At 36.1% G+C, this 20750-nt stretch overlaps 1 protein-coding gene across 3 annotated transcripts; it reads right to left on the bottom strand.

Annotated features, from left to right (window-relative positions):
• Positions 1 to 2644: 2644 nt before the first annotated feature.
• On the bottom strand, positions 2645 to 20605 carry LOC136240723 (roundabout homolog 2-like). 3 transcript variants are annotated; one of them, XM_066031763.1, is made up of 7 exons: positions 20402 to 20605; positions 11295 to 11579; positions 10899 to 11246; positions 8702 to 8995; positions 5239 to 5547; positions 2978 to 3247; positions 2645 to 2912 (listed from the first exon to the last, which is right to left on the bottom strand). In XM_066031763.1, the coding sequence occupies exons 1-7, from the start codon at positions 20463 to 20465 to the stop codon at positions 2737 to 2739; spliced, it is 1746 nt and encodes a 581-aa protein (XP_065887835.1). In that variant the 5' UTR covers positions 20466 to 20605; the 3' UTR covers positions 2645 to 2736. The 3 variants fall into 3 exon arrangements, with proteins under 3 accessions (XP_065887835.1, XP_065887833.1, XP_065887834.1); XM_066031761.1 differs by lacking the exon at positions 20402 to 20605 and adding an exon at positions 15346 to 15466; XM_066031762.1 differs by lacking the exon at positions 20402 to 20605 and adding an exon at positions 15346 to 15466 and having other exon boundaries at positions 10899 to 11234.
• Positions 20606 to 20750: the final 145 nt, after the last annotated feature.

The following is a 20750-nucleotide window of genomic DNA, read 5'->3' as shown; positions in this document are numbered from 1 at the left end:
TATATATATATATACAAAGCATTTTGATGGCATTGTTATGTTCCTTCTTCATGTGCTATATACACTGTATGTTATCCATAAGCATTTGTGTATATCCATGCAAAAAACAGTTAAGCTGCAAAAATAGGGTATGGCCTTCAAAAGCCTGGGTGAAAAGGGTTGTGAAATCAAAGGTGGTGGGAAAGAAATGGCTGTGATGATGCTAATTCCAATAATGCATCCCTGGCCATTATTAGCATTAACATCATTGCAGCCATTTCTTGGCTGCCACTAATTGATTTCACAATTTTTTCACACAGGCTTTTGAAGGCTGCATCCTTTTTTCACAGCTTAGCAGTTTGCATAGATTTTACTTCTTTTTGTATTTTAAATACCCATAGGTCATAAACTGGCTTTTCTTTTTATCTACAGGTACAATGATGATTATGGAAGAAAGAAGTTACAATAGTATTGTAATTTTATTTGATATTCTTAGACTAATAGAGTGCACATCTTGTCAGGACTTTTAATAGAACACATATAGAAATGATAGAGCAATCTGGATTTATGAAATTACTTTTAAAAGCAATATTTATACTAGAATAGAAATTAAATGAGCTGAGCAGATGAAAACAACATTTCAGTGCTTGAAAATTTTGAAGTTAAGTATGGACTAAACAAGATGACATTTTTGTGTACTGTTACTTGGTGGCTGTTCTATTATAGTAGTTTTACCACTGCAATTTTATGTTATGTTGGTTTTTTTTCCTTGTAACTCCATAAATGTAACTGTGATTTCTTTTCAACACAAAAGGTTGAGCTGTGGTAGTTAACCTACTGATTTTCAAGTTATTCCCATGAGTGGTTACCCTGCAGGTGTGACAAAAAAAATTGGTCCTTTTACTTTTTATATGCAAATAAACATCCATAACTCCATGAATGTTTATCAGACAGACTAGTTATGTGAATTACCTCAATACATCCTTAACATACACCAAATTTCACAGCAATTGAGCAATATGCAAATTAAAAGTTTACACTGTTTATTTTGTAAAGTGAGGTTCTTCAGTTCTTACGTATATACTGGATTGATAGATGCCACTAATTAGAAGTGTATGACCCCACCACCTACTTACCACATTCCCAAATGTAGTCAGTCAATTAATTCATGTAGGCCTTGTATAGTTTTCACATACATTAATTAATTAATTTGTTCATTCATTATTATGATGTGATTTTGACCACATTTCTCATTATTCTTAGTACTTGGTTGTAATTACCTAGTTGACTTTCATAGTGTAATAATTAAGGCCTATCTATGTACCTATTTTCAGGTGAATCCATTAACTAGTTTTCCTGGCAGGCGTGGCAAGTAGCTAATACTTTATTATTAACAAAACTCGATTGTGCGGTTGTTACATATGGTTGGTGTTGTGGTTATAACTCCATGACTGTTAGTGTGATTTTTTTCAAACTATAAAAGGTTTGCATTACGATGGTTATTCCATGTACAGACCAATTTTCAAGTCATTCCTTCAAGCAAGCTGTGACAAAAAATTGCTATTGCATTTTTCAAAAATCACACATAACTCCCTTGATCTTTATCCGATGTGTATGAAATTTGGACTGTATAGCTGTGTGTTCTTACTATCCTCCAAATTTGAAGAAAGTTGACTAAAGCATGCACAAATTATATCAAATTTTCTAAGTGGAGAAAAAAGAAGAAAATACAAAGAAACTACGACAAACTTTGAAGGTACATATCTCAGTGATGGCACTAGATGGATTCAGTTCAAATTTGAAACAGGAAGTGACCCCGAGGGAATTTCCACAGTGAAAACAGTTAATTTCCAGTCAGGCACTATCAAGCTACAGATGTATGAAAATGGCATTTTCTTGGTTCCTGTAAAATGCACACTTGTCTGTTGCATGTCTGCACTTTTTTCCACTGTACTTGGCCACATGACATACTGTCATGTGTCTTGATAGGACATTTTCACTCCAAACTTACATTTATTTCTATAGTGCATAGCTTTTTAAAATGTCCATGAAATCCTCATGCTTGTACAAGTCGTAGGTAGCTAGGAAGTATCAGTAAGATATAGACACTATATGGATGAGAAAAACAGTCAACTTTATATGTACCATAAAAGAAAATTATGCAATTGCACTCACAAAAGTATATAAGTGTTGACTAAATGACTGAACAACAGCTGTTTCTGAAGATGCAAAGTATATGTAAGCAAAATATTTTAGCAGAATCCATTATAAAGGACTGCCCAAACTCACTTCAAACACACTATTTTTTATTTACACATGTGACTGTGCATGAAATAACTGAACATGCATGTGGGCACAAATTATACGTTCACATTATCAAACCACATTAAATTTTAAGTATTTAAATGAAATATCTACCTTCCATAAGTTGTATTATACAAACACACAATAGGGATGGGTGGTACCTTGATACTATGATTATCATAAACTGCAATACATTAATGAAATGATAATTGTATATTGTGTAAATTTTGGTGAAATGATATTATGATATTAATATTACCACTATTTGGTAATTATGCAACAGCTGCTTTTGTTACCATAAAACAATAGTTAGCATCTAGTACATGTGATGCTATTAGCTACATATGTATGTTATAACAAGTAAACAGTAACATTATCACAATATTCCATAAAGATACAACTACAATGCATTTAAGCAAATTTTATGGTATGCAACCTTTCTTGAAATTATATTTACTTAGTACAGGTTGGTGGATCAGTATTCCATTCACCAGTGTCAAAGTTGCACTCCAGGAAAGAGGTTCCCCTTACAGTGTAGCCATCACTACAAGTGAAAATAGCATTGTCACCCTTGTCCGAGATAAACACTTTTCCATTTTTAGGGTCCTTTAATATTGAACAACATGGTACTGCAATTTGAGAAAAAATCAAAGGTTACATTAGTACATAACATATAGTCCAAAGTGCCACTTACCTATTTTCACAAGTATACTGACACTTTTTGTATTTATCTTGCCTCCAGCATTGTTCCTTCCTACACAAGTGTAATTGACGTCCACTTGTTTAAGTGTAGGAACTACATGAAATTGTTGTATAGGTAGTGGAATTCCAATTGGTGAGCCATTCCTGTACCACTGGACAGTGGGACTTGGCAGTCCTTGTGCTGAACACAATAAGAGCAAACTCCCACCAACTTTTACTGTGTATGGCGACTGTGAAGGATGAAGTGTGACTATAGGAGCATCTGAATGCAAGAGAAATCATGTAGTAATACATGTATGTATTATGAAACTCACTAAGTGTTATTATAAACAAAACAGGTGAATAATTTTACACATCCGCAAACAACTCCATAAAAAAAATGTAACTCGACTTGAGGATACTCCAGGTCTGCAAGAAATGTATGAGCCTGAGTTAGACAAAGCAGGCCACGATCAACTCTGATAGAAGTCTTCTGTACTCCACATGGGGATCCTAAGAGCTCGATACCACCAGAAATGATGACCGATCTACATACAGCCACAGGGAATTAAGGAAAGCTGGAGTCTTCTGAAGGCCAAAAGACTTCACTTTTAGCAAGATTTAAACAAAGTCTAAAAGCTGGACCATCCTTGGAAATTTTGCAGTCAAACAGGACCTAGTTATCCAAGTATTACAGAGAAAAACAACCAACACCACTGTGTAAACACACACAGTTTACAAATCCATTATGAGAAGAGAATACAGCAGTGTAGACCCAAGGTATCTACCTTTTGTACACCTGCAGAAGCCAAAATGTGTTGGCCATCAAAACGCAGCTCGTATGGCTAACTGTAGTGCCATTGAGTCCAAGCTAATAAAATCTTAGCCAGAAAGGAAGCTCTATTATATTTATTTAAAAAGCATTCTTCATATCAACTTGCAGAAAAGGTGGGTCTAGGATTTTAAAAGGGATTTTTTTATAACATAGAATATATTATAGATATGGATGAAACAATAAGGGGTCTGAGGACATGTCACCTGAGAGGTTTAAAGCTCCGAGATTTGAATTTATATAGGCTACGTTTAGTTAACAATTACATACAGTAAATCCAATGCTTTAAACCTTGAAATAAGCAAACTGACTGGACTGTGACTAAGCTGTAGCTTTGATTTCTCTATTAGAGTAGTTACATGACTGTTCTATTAGAATATCTTGATTTTTTCATACAATGGGAATTGAAAAATAAAGTTTTGCTGAGGGTTTGGTAGCTATAATGGATGCTAGTCTGCATGTATATGTGAAACTGAATACAGTGGTATATAGTTTTTTGCTATTATAAGTTACTAACACAACAATAACAATAAAGAATGCCACTGAACTAAATTTAAAAGGGGTTTCTGTTAAAGCCACAGCTAGATTCACCACTGGAATCATCACAATAGCTAGTCACAAATAAATGATGGCAGCCTCTACTCTAACAGGTATGCCAACACCCACTTGGCCTAAATGAAGGAAAACATTGAGTGACAACAAAGGAACTTAAAACATTTTAGCTTCACCATAACTTGAGATTTTGTGGTTGTAAATAAATCAGAGTAACAGTTATGGAGTTATAATTCAATAGCCTAATGTGTGTAATAATGCGTAATTGTGATATCTAATAAAACAGCCATCCAAATAGAATGTTTTTGCAGCAAATACGAACTATATGTGCACCACATTTTAAATACATTATCATATTTTTTTTAGTTTGTTCAGCTAGGTAACAATTCACCCTGTACATAGAATGTTCAGCTATGTGACAAGTCATCCTGTAGAGTGTTCAGCTACATAACAAGTCACCCTTTAGAGCATTCAGATATGTGACAATATTATTTTAAAATCAATAAATACATATAAAAATACAAGTAAAGGTAAATAGCATGCCACACAGCTGGTCTACAGCTAGCTTTAGAGCTTGCAATTACAAAAATAAGTGATATTTATTCAAAAACAGCCAAGCTGTGAAAATGGGTGTGGCCTCCTAAATAGTCAAGGTTCAAAAGGTTTGACATCAAGGGTGGTGGCCAATAATGATGTTACTGTAAATCAATTCCAATATTGATGTGACAATGGTATCATTATATTATTAAAATGATTGACATTAACATCATTGCAGCCATTTCTTGGCTACCACCTTTGATTTGAAACCTTTTAACCCTGACTTTTTGGGGAGGCTGCACCCTTTTTCACAGCGTGGCAGTTTTGGAATAGACAAAGATGGATAAACTTACATTCCACAGTCAAAAACATAGAGTTTTCCCTGTAGGATCCACGATGATTAAATGCTCGACAAGTATACTCTCCAGCATCATAATGACTTACAGGATCTAACCACAATTGTTTATTTAGTGTTCTATTACTACATGTGTGACATCTTGACTTCTCCTTTAATGGAGTCTTAATTTCATCAGAAGTTTTGTACCAGATAACTTGTAGTTCATGAATTGCATCATTATCATTTGTTGCAGCACAAAGTAGTTGTACCTTGCTACCCTCAAATACAGTTGTGTTGGGAGTAATGAAATCAATTAGTGGAGGACCTGCATAGTACATTTTCTTTACTAATCTGGCACATAAACATTTGTAAAAGCATGAAATCAAGTAGTGTGTCATGCTGCCAAGAAAGTCACCATGCCACACTGTGGGTATATATATTGAAAGAAAACACATTCACAATCACTTTATACCTTGTGAAGTACAAGCCCTCAAAGCTAGGCTAGGCTGAATTTCTTCTTTTCGCAAACTTAAAAAAAAATATATATATATATATATATATAAAATGCAAATCCATAATCTTGATTGCCATAAAATTTGGCATACACTAAGGATGTATTGAGGTGATTCACATACCAAATCTTGCTTGAATCTGAAAATATTCAGGGAGATGACTATTTGTGTTAAAAAGACACGTCACACCTGCAGGGCAAACTGCATAAAGGAATGACTTGAGAATCAGACTGTAAATAGGTCTTTTGTGGTTTAGAAGAAATCATAGTGCCAGCTACAGAATTACAAGGAATAAAACAGCAAATTGTACAATTGTTGGGACCAAAATATTCTAATAGAACAGTCACCAGTACATCATGCAATACAATACATTTATAGTCTGCCTTCAGTAATCATCATTATGTCTGTATAGAAAAGAAGAAATGTGAGTAAAAACAAACCCAAGTAGCAAAAGAGAGTTATGTTGACAACAAAGCTCAAACCAGGGACCACTCCCAAACCCTTAACCACTAAACCATTGTTGTCAGCTGCTCAGATCACTTAATTTTATGGTCAAATAAAATCTACAATTGTAACTTATGTCTTTCATAATCATCAAAATCATCATTGTACCTATACATAAGAGTAAAAACAGACCCTAAAACCAGTTTATGGCTGGCTTAGTGGTATTTAAGTACAAAAAAGTAAAATCTATGCAAAAACAACCCGAGTGGAAAAGTTTTGAAATCAAAGGTGGCTGCAATGAGGTTAAGAATCAATTTTAATAATTACATTATTAAAATAGAACATCATTACAGCTATCTGTTGGGTGCCATCTTTGATTTCAAAACTTTTTCAGCCAGGTTGCATGCACCCTTTTGTACAGCCAGGGCCGCCCAGAGAAATTAAGGGGCCCAGGGCAAAGAGTTAAAGTGGGGGCCCTTGACCCAAGTTGTAAGGTGAAGACCAAAAAAAAAAAAAAAAAAAAAGGTCACAACCTGCTGGCAATGACAATAACTACCCATCACCAACCATATCTCCTTATCTATAAGCTTGCTACACTGCTCCTCTGAAGAATACTGTGACTGCTCTATTAGAGTATTTAGATCTGACTGCTCTATTAGAGTATATCGATCTTTTAAACAGGTATTCAGGGGGCTCTTCATGGGGCCTCCTGGGGCCCCTTTCAGGCTGGGGCCCAGGGCAAAATGCCCCAGTTGCCCCCCCTGTGGGCGGCCCTGTGTACAGCTTAACTGCTTTTGCATTGATTATAGTTACATTAAAAACAAATGTATCCAATATGTGTTTATATATGCAACACATAAACCATGGCTACAAAGTGTATATACATACCCCAAGTCTGAGGTCAGAGAAACTTTACTGTTGGGCAAGGGGTTTATTATAGCATGCATTAACATAGAAATGATAATAATTTTTAGTGTAACATGTGTGCCCAACAAAAAAAAAATTGAACTTTGCAATTTACATCAAAAAAATTACTATTTTCTGGCCTCACTTTTCAACACTTTGCAGTAGTGCTGAGCAGTATATCGATTAAGTCATGATAGTTATCTTTTTTGATACCATCTAATTTCTAAACACCACAAAACCGTGGATTAAAAGAAATAATCTTTTAAAGCCTCTCAACTGTATTTGTGTGAAAACGTATGGATATAGATTGGTGTAGAACTATACTTTTGTATTTGGATCTAGTAGTAGAGGTATAAAATTGGATCTAACTAAGGCATACCGGTAACATAGTTGTATTGCAATATCAAGTAACAAGATCATACCATCTACACTACTTCGCAGAAATAAGATAGAGATGCTCTAATGCATGTTAAGCCCCACTCCCCCCCAGTACGGGCAATGTAGGGCTTTGGGAAGGGATTGGGAGTTTAAAATGTGCCCAAGGGCAGGGAATTTGAATAAGCGGTGAAAAGCTCTTACTTGTGGCACATCATTAAATGTGACCGGATCTGTGAAAAAGGGACATAATTGCACAAGCCTAAATTTACAGTATAAAGCATTGAATATATTAGGTGAAATACTTGCGTATTATTGATTCCGTAAATTTTTTTAACCCTCTTTCTTAGTGAAGGAAGGGACTAACAATAAAAACCTGGATATCATCTTATTCGCCTGCTCAAACGGAGTTAGAAAATCTTTGTTTCGTTGCAGTAGCCCCAAGAATACGCAAGTTATGAGTGTTTGTTTACGTCATGTTGAAGCGATCGTACGCGATTGATATTTCTTCACGTATTTTGCCTTTGTATGCAGTGAAGAAGGGCGAGTAAAGGAACAACTTACCCAGTAATTGATTCCCCTGTTCTTCATGGCGAACATGATGGTGAAAATTTTAGCTCTGTACCTCAACCCGTTGGTAAGTTATAACCGTTTTCAGGCCTGCCAACCTGGAAAGTAAAAAAATCTTGAGATTTCTGTACCTTTATTGTAGTATTGCAGTGTGTAGTAAAAAAAAGCTGGTAGATGCTATGCTGAGACCAAAAAAAAAAAAAAAAAAAAAAAAAAAAGGTCTCGACTTTTTAAACTTGAAGCATCCATAAATAACAGTGGTTATATACATTATTCTACATGTATATCAGTTTTTACTTTGATCTACCCAATCAAAGTTCTTTATAGTATAGTAAGATAAAGCACATGGAGAGGGACTGGCCTTTTGCTATAAAAATCCCTTTCCTTTGCTTCACCCACAAAAGTCATACTGTAGTTACAGTACCACTTAAATGCAAGTCGTTTTGTGCAAGTGCGAGTGATTAAAGAACTTGCTAATTAAAAGGTGTGGCACTGTTTCATTCATGAGTCTGCAGGATGAAAACTCATGAATGAAATGGGTGCCATGCCCTTTAATTAGTGAGTTTTTTTAATCATTCGCATTCGTGCAAAATGACGTTGAATTTGAGTGGTACCGTATATACTAGTGCATCTTCTGAGTGTGGTGTGGTATATGTTCTTATATTCACATACCATAGACTGAAACAAAAGCATTGTTGGATATTACACTACCATCATCATTGCTCACAATGCAACGATAAAATCCTTCAAAACTATTTATAGCAGGTCTAAACTTTAGTGCTGGGGATGTTCTACCAATCATCCAGTTATGTTCAGCCTTTACCCAGATGTTGCGGTGTGATATGTATCTCTCCCATTGATAGTTAATTGGGCCTTTTCCAGTAACTGCAACAGTAAGTGAGCGTCCCCAATAGCTCCTTCTTCTCACTGTAATATTTGATGGTTGCCGGATGATCTTGGGAGTAGCTACAATGATATACAGAGATAATTAAGTAACCAATGATCTTAAAATATCGAACAGTAGGTATATATAGTAGTACTGTTTAGTAGGGTTCTTAAAATGTTGCCATTAAAAACCATCATAGAAATATCATACACAACAAAAATCCTCTACATCAAACATAAAATGCAGCATTAAAAAAAACATTTACAGGAAGCTGAATATTGGGAAAAATGGTAAAATCCAAGTTTTGGTCTGCCAGCCTTGATAACCTACCTGCCTGACCACAATTGCAAGGCTAGAGGCTAAACAAAGCAGCTAATGGCCACCATTTCATGCCACAATAACATCACATGTGGCATGTGCCTTTTCTGATTCTGACGAGTGTCTGCCTTCTGCACTTTGCCTTTTTTTATTATCTTCAATTACTTGCTCATCATCTTCTTGCAATACCAAAGAATTATTTTTTGTATCGGCACTTTCCTTAGAGGAGTGTAATTAGATGCCACAGAACTATATGAAGCATTTACACTACTGTGTAGCTGCACTTATAAAATGATTTCATGTCACGGCTACTCCCTTAAATGATCAAAATATGCTGCCATGCCCTTAATCATCAAAGCTGCATAACCATTCCCCTTAATGCTCCAACTATATACAATCAGCTGTACCTTTGCTGTAGAAAACAACTACCTCTCTTAATCAATTGCATAGTTCGTTTGAGATTATATAGCAGCAAGATTGAGATACTCTAATAAAGCAGTCACAGCCACACATGTATATCATAGCTATGCAAAAGCAAAAAAGATGAATAACTAAAATCATTAATTTGAAAATGAAGTTCCAACAATAAAAAGCAGTGAAACAAGATATATGAGAATGATGGTAGCTATTACAGCATAGCTATGTGGGAAAATTCCTACATTGGGATTAAAAAGATGGTGGCAACATACTAATGTAGGGATTATCACACATAGCTACGTTGTAATCAGTGTTGAAACTGGGTCACTACTACTGACTCAGATGACCCATGGCCACTCACCCAGATTTGATCCAGATTAATTAAAATTGAGGCGTGCACCAAGAGCTACGTTTTGGGTGCTCAACTACAAGTTTTGTTATAGTCTCACCAGCCAGCCTGTACTTCTTTTGTTATTTGGTCAGATAAGAAGACAGGGTGGTAACATAGCCAATAGCTAGTCGTGCAGCGGCCCAAGCTTTTTGACAGATCAATTATGAGTTGCTTTGAACTTGACCAAATGACAAAAGAAAAAATACAGGCTGGATGGCTGGTGAGACTAGTTTTGTTAAGTACCAGGGGTAGCTGTATGAAAACTAATTAATGATCAATCAGTGGATGTGGTTAGACATAAGTTCACAGAGAGCAAGATACGGTTCCTGTATAGTGGGTGTGGCTACATGCATACCTACACACTTCAACACACCGTACTGATAAATAGTTTAGCTCCATGCATGCTTACAAACAGTATCACACACTCCCAATATTTTAAAGTGGGTGTGACTCATGAAAGAAGCTGGCCTACCGCAAGGCTAAACTTTCACATACAATAACAATTGATTACTGGGCATAAGCATGCAGACAGTAACAGACATGTATTTGTACATACCTACAGCCTACATCACTACTGATAAGTGGGCATGAATGCACATATGGTAATCCTAAGAAGTGGGCTTGGCTCACAAAAGAAGCTAGGCTGCAGCAGGACTAGACTATGGCAATTAATACACTTCCACATCTTCAAACTGATTAAATCACTGCACATGTGATCCAATCCCAGATAATCTGTAAGTGCCAGATGGCCTGGACAAAATGAGACCCAGGTGACCCACTATTATTCATCTCTCCTTTTTGTTACTGGAACTCTACTTTTAAACTAATAATTTTTTATTGTACATACATGGACTTACTATTCACTTCCAGCCATCCACATTTAGTAGTATTACCACATTGATTAACAGCAACACAACAATACCATCCTTCATTTGACTGTTCTTCTACATTGAAAACCTTAAATGAGTGGACCTCAGTAGCGTAAGAAGTGATACTAAGTTTCTGTTTGTGTATTATAGGATATGAGCCACAGTCATCATCACATCTTTGATATGGATTATAATAGCTGATAGTGCCATTACTATACTGTATGTACCAGTCATAGTATAGTCCACCATAACTCCATGCTAAACAATCAAAACTAGCATGTTCTCCAGGTTCAACTGTGATGTTCTCTGGAGCTATGACTATTTCTGGACAAGGAACTGTTAGACATAAATAATTAAGTTTGTATAGATGCATTTGTGGTGTACCTGTTACATCCAAGTATGCTTCCTCTGAGCTTGTATTTCCAGCATAGTTGGTTGCAGTACAATAGTAATATCCCTTATCATAACCAATAATTTCTTGGATTATCAGAGTACTGGTGGTGTGTTTTGAATCAACTAACACTTTATGCCTTCCTGGTAGACTACTATCATCTTTCTTCCATACAAGATCAATAGGTCCAGGTCCTCTAGCTTTACAAGTAAAGACAACTTCTGTGTATACATCAGTAGTCATTGAACTGGGATGAGTTGTAATTATTGGTGGTGATGCTATAGTAAACAAAATCTAAACCAATTGCAATACAGCTAAAATGGTGCTACCTCCTAATGAAAATATGATATCAAATGTGGAGGCCAAAAATTCCTGCAGCAATGTTAGTGTCAATAAATTAGTAACAACTGACATTTTAATACCATTGCAGCTATTTCTAAGCTGCTACCAGCATTGTAGGACCTTTTACAGGATATGGTATAGCCATCTCATAGCAATTAATGTAAATTTCACAAAAAGAATGTTAATTGTAAAAATTTCCCATCAGAGAGACCAATAAAAAGCAGTTTACCAAACTGCTCAAGCAAAATTTGGCTAGTTTTTATAAGTGGTTTGTCCTGTAGGCATGACAACAAATCACACTTGCCACTGAAAATACAGAAAATTGCATGCAACTTGCTAGTGCTTTAGTCACGGTATACAAAAATTGAAAGAAAAGTTTAATGCAAATTGGATAAAGCATATGCATGTTGTGTGTATGTTATGAAAAGAAAATAACACAGTTAGAAATATTGTACATGCAGTTAGTTAACACATCATTACAGGATCAAAAAGTGACACACCATGCATATTACATAGCTTTAGGGCTGATGTTTAATGCTTCATTCCCAATGGAATGATTAATGCTATTGTGGTTGATATGGAATCTAAAAGTTGTCCTGCATATAGAGTAGATACTATAATACTAGTTTCTTAACAAATACACATACTGATTTCTATACTAGTAGACCTATACTTATTCGAAAGAACCACCAGAGGGTTGTTTTGAGTTGAAGGATGCTTTCTGAGGTGTGGTGTGCATTCTATTATGATTTTTGGGTGATCCCTATTATGAACCCATGTACTATCATGGTTCATGATATAGTGCTGAGAGGCATATATCACAGTAAATCAGTATTCACTTCCAAATGCATGAGAAAAGCCAGACATCAGGTATTTTTTATTTAACAACTGTATGTATATTATGCCATAATTCACCTTTTTCCATTGTAAAATAATTTTGTATGCAGACATTATGTAAAAAAAATTACACATTTTTTTCATAATAGCTATAGAAAGTTTCATCAACTGTGTGACTTTATCTAATACTGTAGCTAGCTTTCAACTAAAACACAATTAGCATCAAGATCATGGCTAAATGTTTCTGAATACTGTAGCTACCAGTGATGCAAAAGATCAAGATACTCTCTAAGAGTAGTCATGTAAAATAACTTTCATTCAATGTAAATCATACCTACATAAAAAATTATCATAATATTTTTTGTGCAAAAGTAAATGTACAGTAGCTATATAGCAATCACCAGAACCATTTTTTCTAGTGCTTTTAGCAATGCAAAATGTAGGATACTTCCTTATACAGCATAGGAAATAGGAAATTCATGGTTTTGGTGAAATAATTGTAATAGTGGCATTCGATGCAGGTGCCCAGACATGATGTGGGCGGTGGATAAGAAACTCCAATCTTATTTGGAGTGGCCTAACCTCAGTTTAATAATGCTCTAGACCATTAAGTACATTGATGGATGCCTTATGTTGTATCATTTGTAGCATAGGCTTGCTAGGTATTAGCAATGAGTGAATGATGCTAATGGGAATGATCGATGCTAACAGGTAATTCAACTATAATGATGGCATCATCATGCAATTTTTAAAATGATTTAATGACATAATTTTTTGGGTGGTACACTTAAAGCATATATGCTTTTTCACTCATGTGACAGCATGGCTGTTTTGGAATGGATCATCAATACACAAGGGCAAGGGTGTATTTAGGAGGTGCATGAGGGTTCTATACCTCCAAAATTTTACAATGTCCCAGCTAGAAGGTTAATAAAGCTACAGTATAGGTGCTAAAACATACATGGACAGGAAAGGAGCAGCTTTTTAGCAGTTCATACCTCTGAAATATAATTCTGACCCCTCTTGTTAATTCCTAGCTTTGCTAAAATCAAAATATTCTAATAGAGAAGTCAACCACTTTAATAGAACATCTATCACTAAAACTCTTCTAATCTATAAGGAACAAATCCCAGTGTGAGAGCTGAAATTGAACAGACATACTAAATGCCCACAAGTTACAAATCTATACCGTATCAATTCTTTTCTGAAATGCAAATAACTTCTTTTGATTGTTAGCAACAAACTTGATACTTGGGTTGAAATGCTTTATTTTGCAATTAAATTCTACTGAAATTTTAATCATATATACAGTTAACAGGGTTGCAGCATCTGGGGGCTGCACCCTCAAAGTTACTTGATTAAGCTTCACACATTCTATTTTAAATATAACTTTAGAACAAAACAAAATGTGACCACTGTACACATCCTTTTTACTTGTATGTTGCACTTGCAAGTACATATAGGTGTATATATCTAGTACACCATCACCTTAAATTCCAACTTTTCAAAGGAGATGCTTTACAACAAGCACGGTATTAATCAGAAATTCCCAACCATAAGTAATTGCCCTTCCTTCGTAAAAATAATTTAAAAACTCTTTGAAAGCATAGATTCAGTAATATTGCTGGCCATAGTTTTAATTTTAGTGCTATATATATTTAGGCTAATAGAATTAAATGTCTTACAGCTCTGGAGGTTGCACACCTAGACCCCTTGAAATTTAACTTTGAACTCGCAGCATTACTGTTGTGCCCTTTATCAATGCTTCTGCTTACTTCATCAAAACTATTACCAAAGTAGGTGAAATTTGCAAAAATAAAAAATAAATCTGTGGGGCATGCCCCCACACTACTGGAAATTTTGCCCATCAAAAAAATGTTCAACCTGTGAAAAGTAAAGTGTTCATTGGGCAGCCCCAATGGAATTTTATTTCTATAGCATTTTCATAGGATGATTTAGTGAAAAATTTCCACTCAAAACTCCATGAAACTGCTTTTCATGGACTTTCATTGGTAAATTTTCTTTGGTTTTTCAAGTTCCCAATTAAAATGCTATGAAAATGAAATATCATTGGGGCCACCCAATGAAAAGTTTACCTTTCACAGGTTCAACATTTTTTTCATTGAATTTTCATGGACAAAATGTCCAGTAGTGCCAAGATAGAGCCTATCACTAGCTGCCACAAAATTTTCCTAGTATATATAGATACCTTAGCTTAGTACCTTCCCTTGGGAAATCCTAGATCCGCTCCAGCAATGGTGTTGCTCTTAGACAGTGGTGTACAAACAGTAAGGTAGTATAGAGAGTTCCTGTCATAAACACCAAAGGAAATTCTATGAGCAAAACATTCAAAGTCCATGAGCAAAACATTCAAATTCAATGAGCAAAACATTCAAACCATGGAGCATGAGTCACGGTTGATAATGTTGATAAAATGGCAGTTGAATTTGATTTAATGTCTAGGTCTACAGGATAATGTAGACTATATTATGGCAAAGTACACAACTGAATTAGTGGCTCCTCTCAAGTATTAATCAATTACCACAATGGTTTAGTTCACTCAGCAAATATAGGGACAGATCCAGAAGTTTGCAGGGGGAGAGGAACAGAGTATGTTGTAGGTGATTGGGAAGTGCAAATTATCTTCAGTGTTAGTGGGTGTATTCATTCATTGGACTGGACTACTGGACTGGACTGCTGGACTGGATTACTAGGATTACTAGACTCAAGCTTGCTTTTGTTTACAGCCAGACTTAACTACAAAAGTATTTTAGAAATCACACCATTCACCACAAGACATAAAACTTGCACATTATTCACAAAAAAACTACACTAAAACGTTAGTGTAGTTAATTATTTGCTTACCACTAGCAATGATACAAGCACTGTGCACTGTTAACACTGCTAAAATGTATCTCTGTCTGTCTTCTCTAGCCTTCTTTTGTAAAATAGCACACATTGAAATAAAATTCAGTCAGTTTTACACCTGCAATTACATTGAAATAATGTAGCATTGCCTAGCCTTTCAGCAGTATGCATATTCACTATAGAGTTAGGTTTATACACTGTAAATAGCAAGTGCACAATGTTCAGTTAGCCAGAGAAATGCTTCCCAATGCACATGCTATAAAACAGGTAGGTAAGGCTGCATCTTCGTGAACAACTACATGTAGTGTACATAAGAAGAATTCAACCTATTGATTATGAACTTACTATACCATTAAATAGACCACTAAAACTAGACTACAGCCTTACAATTAGCTGTATGTGACTCTAAAATGCAAGACAAGACACTGAGAATCTTGATTGTGTGAAATGCAAACTAATGATCATAATTATGGCTAATTATATTAGTGGTTGAAAAAGGTGACCTTATGTGAGTCCAATAGTCCAGTACAGTGAATGAATATACACTCATTGTTGGTTGCTGCATTTTTGAAGCAGCAAATGATCATCTCTTAGTCATAGCTATTAATAGTGTCTCACTGTTGATTTTTACCATTTTGGCCTTTGCATATGGTTGTGATTGTGCAAAGGCCAAAATCACAACCATAAACCAACCTGTCTTTAACACTAAAAATACAATAATTATTTTTAGAAGTGCTTAGTATGCATGAAGGTGCTGGGTAACAGTTTGACAACTGCTTCGACTTTGGTTTCAGGTGAGTTTTGCATGCAATAAATGGTAGTAATATGCATATTTTCATGATTTAAGCAAAAGAAGTATGGCTCCTCCGCAAAGGTATAGGGGAGGAGGGTATTTGCTCCAAATGTCCCATATTGGATTCATGCACTATTGAGCTACAGAGAATGATCATACTTGGTGACTTGGTGTTTATTGATGTGTTAATTAAATCTAATCCAAAACAGCCAAGCTGTTTTGGATTAGATTTCACTTCTTTTTGTGTTTGTATACCCAGCTTTGGGGCTTTTTTAACCTATCTTTTTTTTCTTTTCCACAGGAAGAAGAAAAGATGAAGCAGATGAATACTTTAAATATTTCTGATTTTATCAATAAATGTACAAATTATATATATATAATACATATATTTATTACAGAACTCTACATGGTGGTTTCTTTGTAACTGAACACTCCACAAGGTGAGTCCTTCTAGCTGATCTCTCTACAGGGTGAATTGTTTGTAGCTGAACTATCTACAAGGTAACGTCTTCTAGCTGATGTCTCTACAGGGTCACTAGTTAGTAGCTGAACTCTCTACAAGGTGACTTCTTCTAGCTGACCTTTCTACAGGATGATTTGTTTGCAGCTGAACTCTCTGCATGGTGGTTTCTTTGTAGCTGAACTCTGTACAAGGTAACTTCTTCTAGCTGATCCCTCTACAGGGCGATTTGTTTGTAGCTGAACTCTCTACATGGTGGTTTCTTTGTAGCTGAACTCTCTACAAGGTGACTTCTTCTAGCTGAACTACGTAGTTGAACTCCCTACAAGGTAACTTCTTCTAGCTGATCTTTCTACAGGGTGAATTGTTGCAGCTGAACTCTCTACAAGGTAACTTTTTCTAGCTGATGTCTCTACAGGGTCACCTGTTTGTAGAAATTCTTTGTAGCTGAACTCTCTACAAGGTAACTTCTTCTAGCTGATCTCTGTACAGGGTGAATTGTTTGTAGCTGAACTCTCTATAAGGTAACTTCTTCTAGCTGATCTCTCTACAGGGTGATTTGTTTGTAGCTGAACTCTCTACAGGTGATTTGTTTGCAGCTGAACTCTATACATGATGGTTTCTTTGCAGCTGAACTCTTTACAAGGCAACTTCTTCTAGCTGATCTCTCTACAGTTTTTAGCTGAACTCTCTACATGTTGGTTTCTTTGTAGCTGAACTTTCTACAAGGTGACTTCTTTTAGCTGAACTATCTCGTTCCGTAGTTGAACTCCCTACAAGGTAACTTCTTCTAACTGATCTCTCTACAGGGTGAATTGTTTGTAGCTGAACTCTCTACAGGGTGATTTGTTTGTAGCTGATCTCTATACAGGTTACTTGTGTCTACCTGATCTCTTGAATTCTCTTCAGGGTGACTGCTCTATTAGGATTGACTGCTCTATTAGAGTATCTCGATCTTGCACTTGCTACACCAAGTTGGATTTCGTGTTATAACTCCGTGGCTTTAAGTCTGATTCTTCTACACCATTGAAGACCCTTTCTAAGATGATTACTCCATCTGTACAGTGATTTTCAAAGCATTACTCCAAGCGGTTTATCTGATAGGCGTGGCAAGTAGTCGTTTTTTATTAGCTAATCTCAATTGCATAATTGTTACACACTGTTGGCTTTTTCATTGTATCTTCCTGATTTTTAGCTTGATTTCTTTCAAACCATAAACGGTTTGAGGTTCAATAGTTAACCTATTCATCCACCGATTTTCAGCTTCTTCCCATAAGTGGTTTACCCTGTAGGCGTGACAACATATTGGTGTTATTTTTCATGAATAATCGCTAATAACTCTTTGCCTGTTTATCATATTCCAGCCAAAATTGGTACCAAGATGCACCTTTATACCTCCCTTCTGTGTGCCAAATTTCAAGGCAATTGGATATGGTGCTCGCAGTTTTAGTAAGTGTGCGAAAAGAGGAAGAAAAATAAGAAGGAAAAAAAAAACGAAGAAACTAAGCCAATTTTTGAAGTCGCATATCTCGGGAACGCTTGAAGCGATTTCGCTCAAATTTGGTATTTGGAGTACTGAAGGGAGTGTGGAGGGAGTGTCCACAGCAAAAATCGTCTTGTTTCATCAAGACAGCATAGAACTACGGAGGTGCGAAAATTACGTTTTCGTTCTTCCTGTCAATATACTCGCGGGTGTTGCACGCTGGCTTCTTGGGCCACACAACACACTACCATGTGTCTTGATACTACTCTTTGTTTGACTCTAACTAACACAATTGCCTTAGTAGGATTATGTGCTGCAGCATATCTGATACTGTTTGGTATCAAGCCACTTTACCATTATTTTCATCTTGGATGATTGGGTTTGCATGACTTGCATCGCTCTTCTTATCCAGCTTTTCTGGATCATGTAATTCAGTCTGGGTGTTGTTGTCTTGCTTAGCATAAAGTTTTGATGCTACTCTCAGTACTCTGTCATTACATGGAGAATATGTGCTCTTTCTTTTATCCATACCTGCTTCTAGAATATCCTCCCAAAATGAACTACAAGACAATCAGTTATTTACACAGCTTTCGAATGCCTCAACCATTCGGGATCAAGCACGTCTGTGTGCAGCCTCCCATTCTTCTGGTACCAGTAGCTGGCTTAAGGCAATACCACAACCATCATTAGACTTGACCTTTTCTTCACATGACTTCTTTGTTTGTGGTTGGGTGTTCCTCTGTTTCCCTTGTCAACTCTTTGTACCTGCTTATCTGCCATTGATCAGTTTAGTGACCATCTTTTGATTGCTCACATGGCCCATTGCGTATCCAACGTCACGATTCCCTACCTTTGGGAACAGGGTATCAACTCTTCTGATCATTCTTGTCCTGAGGACATTTACCACCCTGATTTCTCATTAGGTCGTCCAGCTTATTTTGACCTAGATAACCATGCACTATTTAGAAACTGTTAACTATGTTTTATTCCTCTAGTTTGTGAGTCATTTGGTGCTTGGTCACCTTTTCACTTTGTTTACAGTTGCTGATCGCTGCTTTGTTAAGAATGGTTTGTCCTGAAAGGTAGTTATGAGGCAACTGCTGCAACACTTATCAGTTACTCTATGGTGTTACAATGCCAGAATGGTTCTCAGGCAGTATGTTCTGTGACCAGAGGATGGCATAGACTTTAGGTTTTGTATTATTAGTTCTAGTTGCTTGTAAGTTTAGTTTTGTACTTATATTGCTGTTATCACATGTATGTCCCAATTTTCATTATTATATATTTTAAACAGCAATTTCCATTAATATAAGTTTTAATTTAAACACTAATTATCCACAAGAGGCTATATTTATTTATTTTTATTAAGGCTTTACAGCACAAGAACACCTGGTCCTACAGCCTGTTTAAAGTTGTTACATAAAGTGTGTTTGGAAAGGTGAAAAAAAATCCATGACTGGAGCCTAGAACCTGCAACCGTCCGATTAATGCTTGAATGCTTACAGGAGTCTGCCAGGTGGTCAGGACGTTTTATCCTTGTCAATTTCAAGTATATATATCCATAGGAACTCTAGAGAGCGACTTATATATATATTATCTAAAAGTACCCTTTGTGGAACCAAGTGGACATTAGTTTATATTGCATTACTGTAGGTTTTATTGAGGTTGTAAACAAGTGTTCAGGTTTCTTGTAAAGAGACCCCAAAGTAAACTTGGCATAAAATAATTAGTGGTTATCTGTTTACTGTGTCTCTATGTATGTTTGTTGTATACTTTATGTTGGGTATGTATGTATGTGTGCCCCTCTTGCAGGGAAGAGAGGCCGGTTTTGTCCAACTGTTTATAGGTACTTAACAATCAATCAATCAATCAATCAATGATGATGATGATAAACGTCTTATTGATTATAAGTAAGACAATATATAGTATTGCCTAGATTCAGGGTTACCATACACTGATAGCCAAAGAGTGATCAGTGCAGGAGCCCTGGCAAGACTTACATTAGCTACTTAACTTACAGTACAAAATTAACTACACAGTAACAAAGTTCAGGTCAATCACTGAATCATTATTATAGACGTCTTCGAGGATTTAAAAGCCATCGGTGACATCAATAATTACCGCTGCATGCGCCTTGGTAAATTATTGACGTCACTTAAAATCTATAGTACTAGTGGACCATGGATACTAGACTTATAATAGTTATGGACCTGCAAGAATGCTACAGTAAGCTTGAGAAGGAGTCAGAAACCTGAACCTGTCCTCGAAGACACCTATTACGAGTGTCTAACTATTGCACAAATATTCAGCTACTTACATCCATAAGTTTCATGGGCCAGAAGAAACAAGATAGTGAGCAATAACTGAATCTTTGGCATCATTGTTCCCTCTTCACTAGCCCTGATAGCTATACTACTCTCGGCTGGCACAAATCTCAGTCTGACAATCTGATGATGAATGAGTGGCCTCACGCAGCGAGAGTAAAGACAAAGCAACTAGCAAACGTTCAGAGAGAGGGCGCTCGCTCTTGCGGCTACAATAATCACGTGCGAGATCACATGTTGGTGTTTTGAGGCTTTACACTTTCCTCTTTTGTCATTGGGTCAAAAGGAAGGATCTGTGAACTTTCCCTTTAAATTCCTAGAAAGAATGATCTTTTATGTGAC

The sequence above is a fragment of the Dysidea avara genome, chromosome 12 (assembly GCF_963678975.1).
Source record: "Dysidea avara chromosome 12, odDysAvar1.4, whole genome shotgun sequence".
Taxonomy (NCBI): Eukaryota; Metazoa; Porifera; class Demospongiae; order Dictyoceratida; family Dysideidae; genus Dysidea; species Dysidea avara.
Note: the sequence above shows the minus strand (reverse complement) of the source record. Positions and strands in the feature narration are given on the sequence as shown.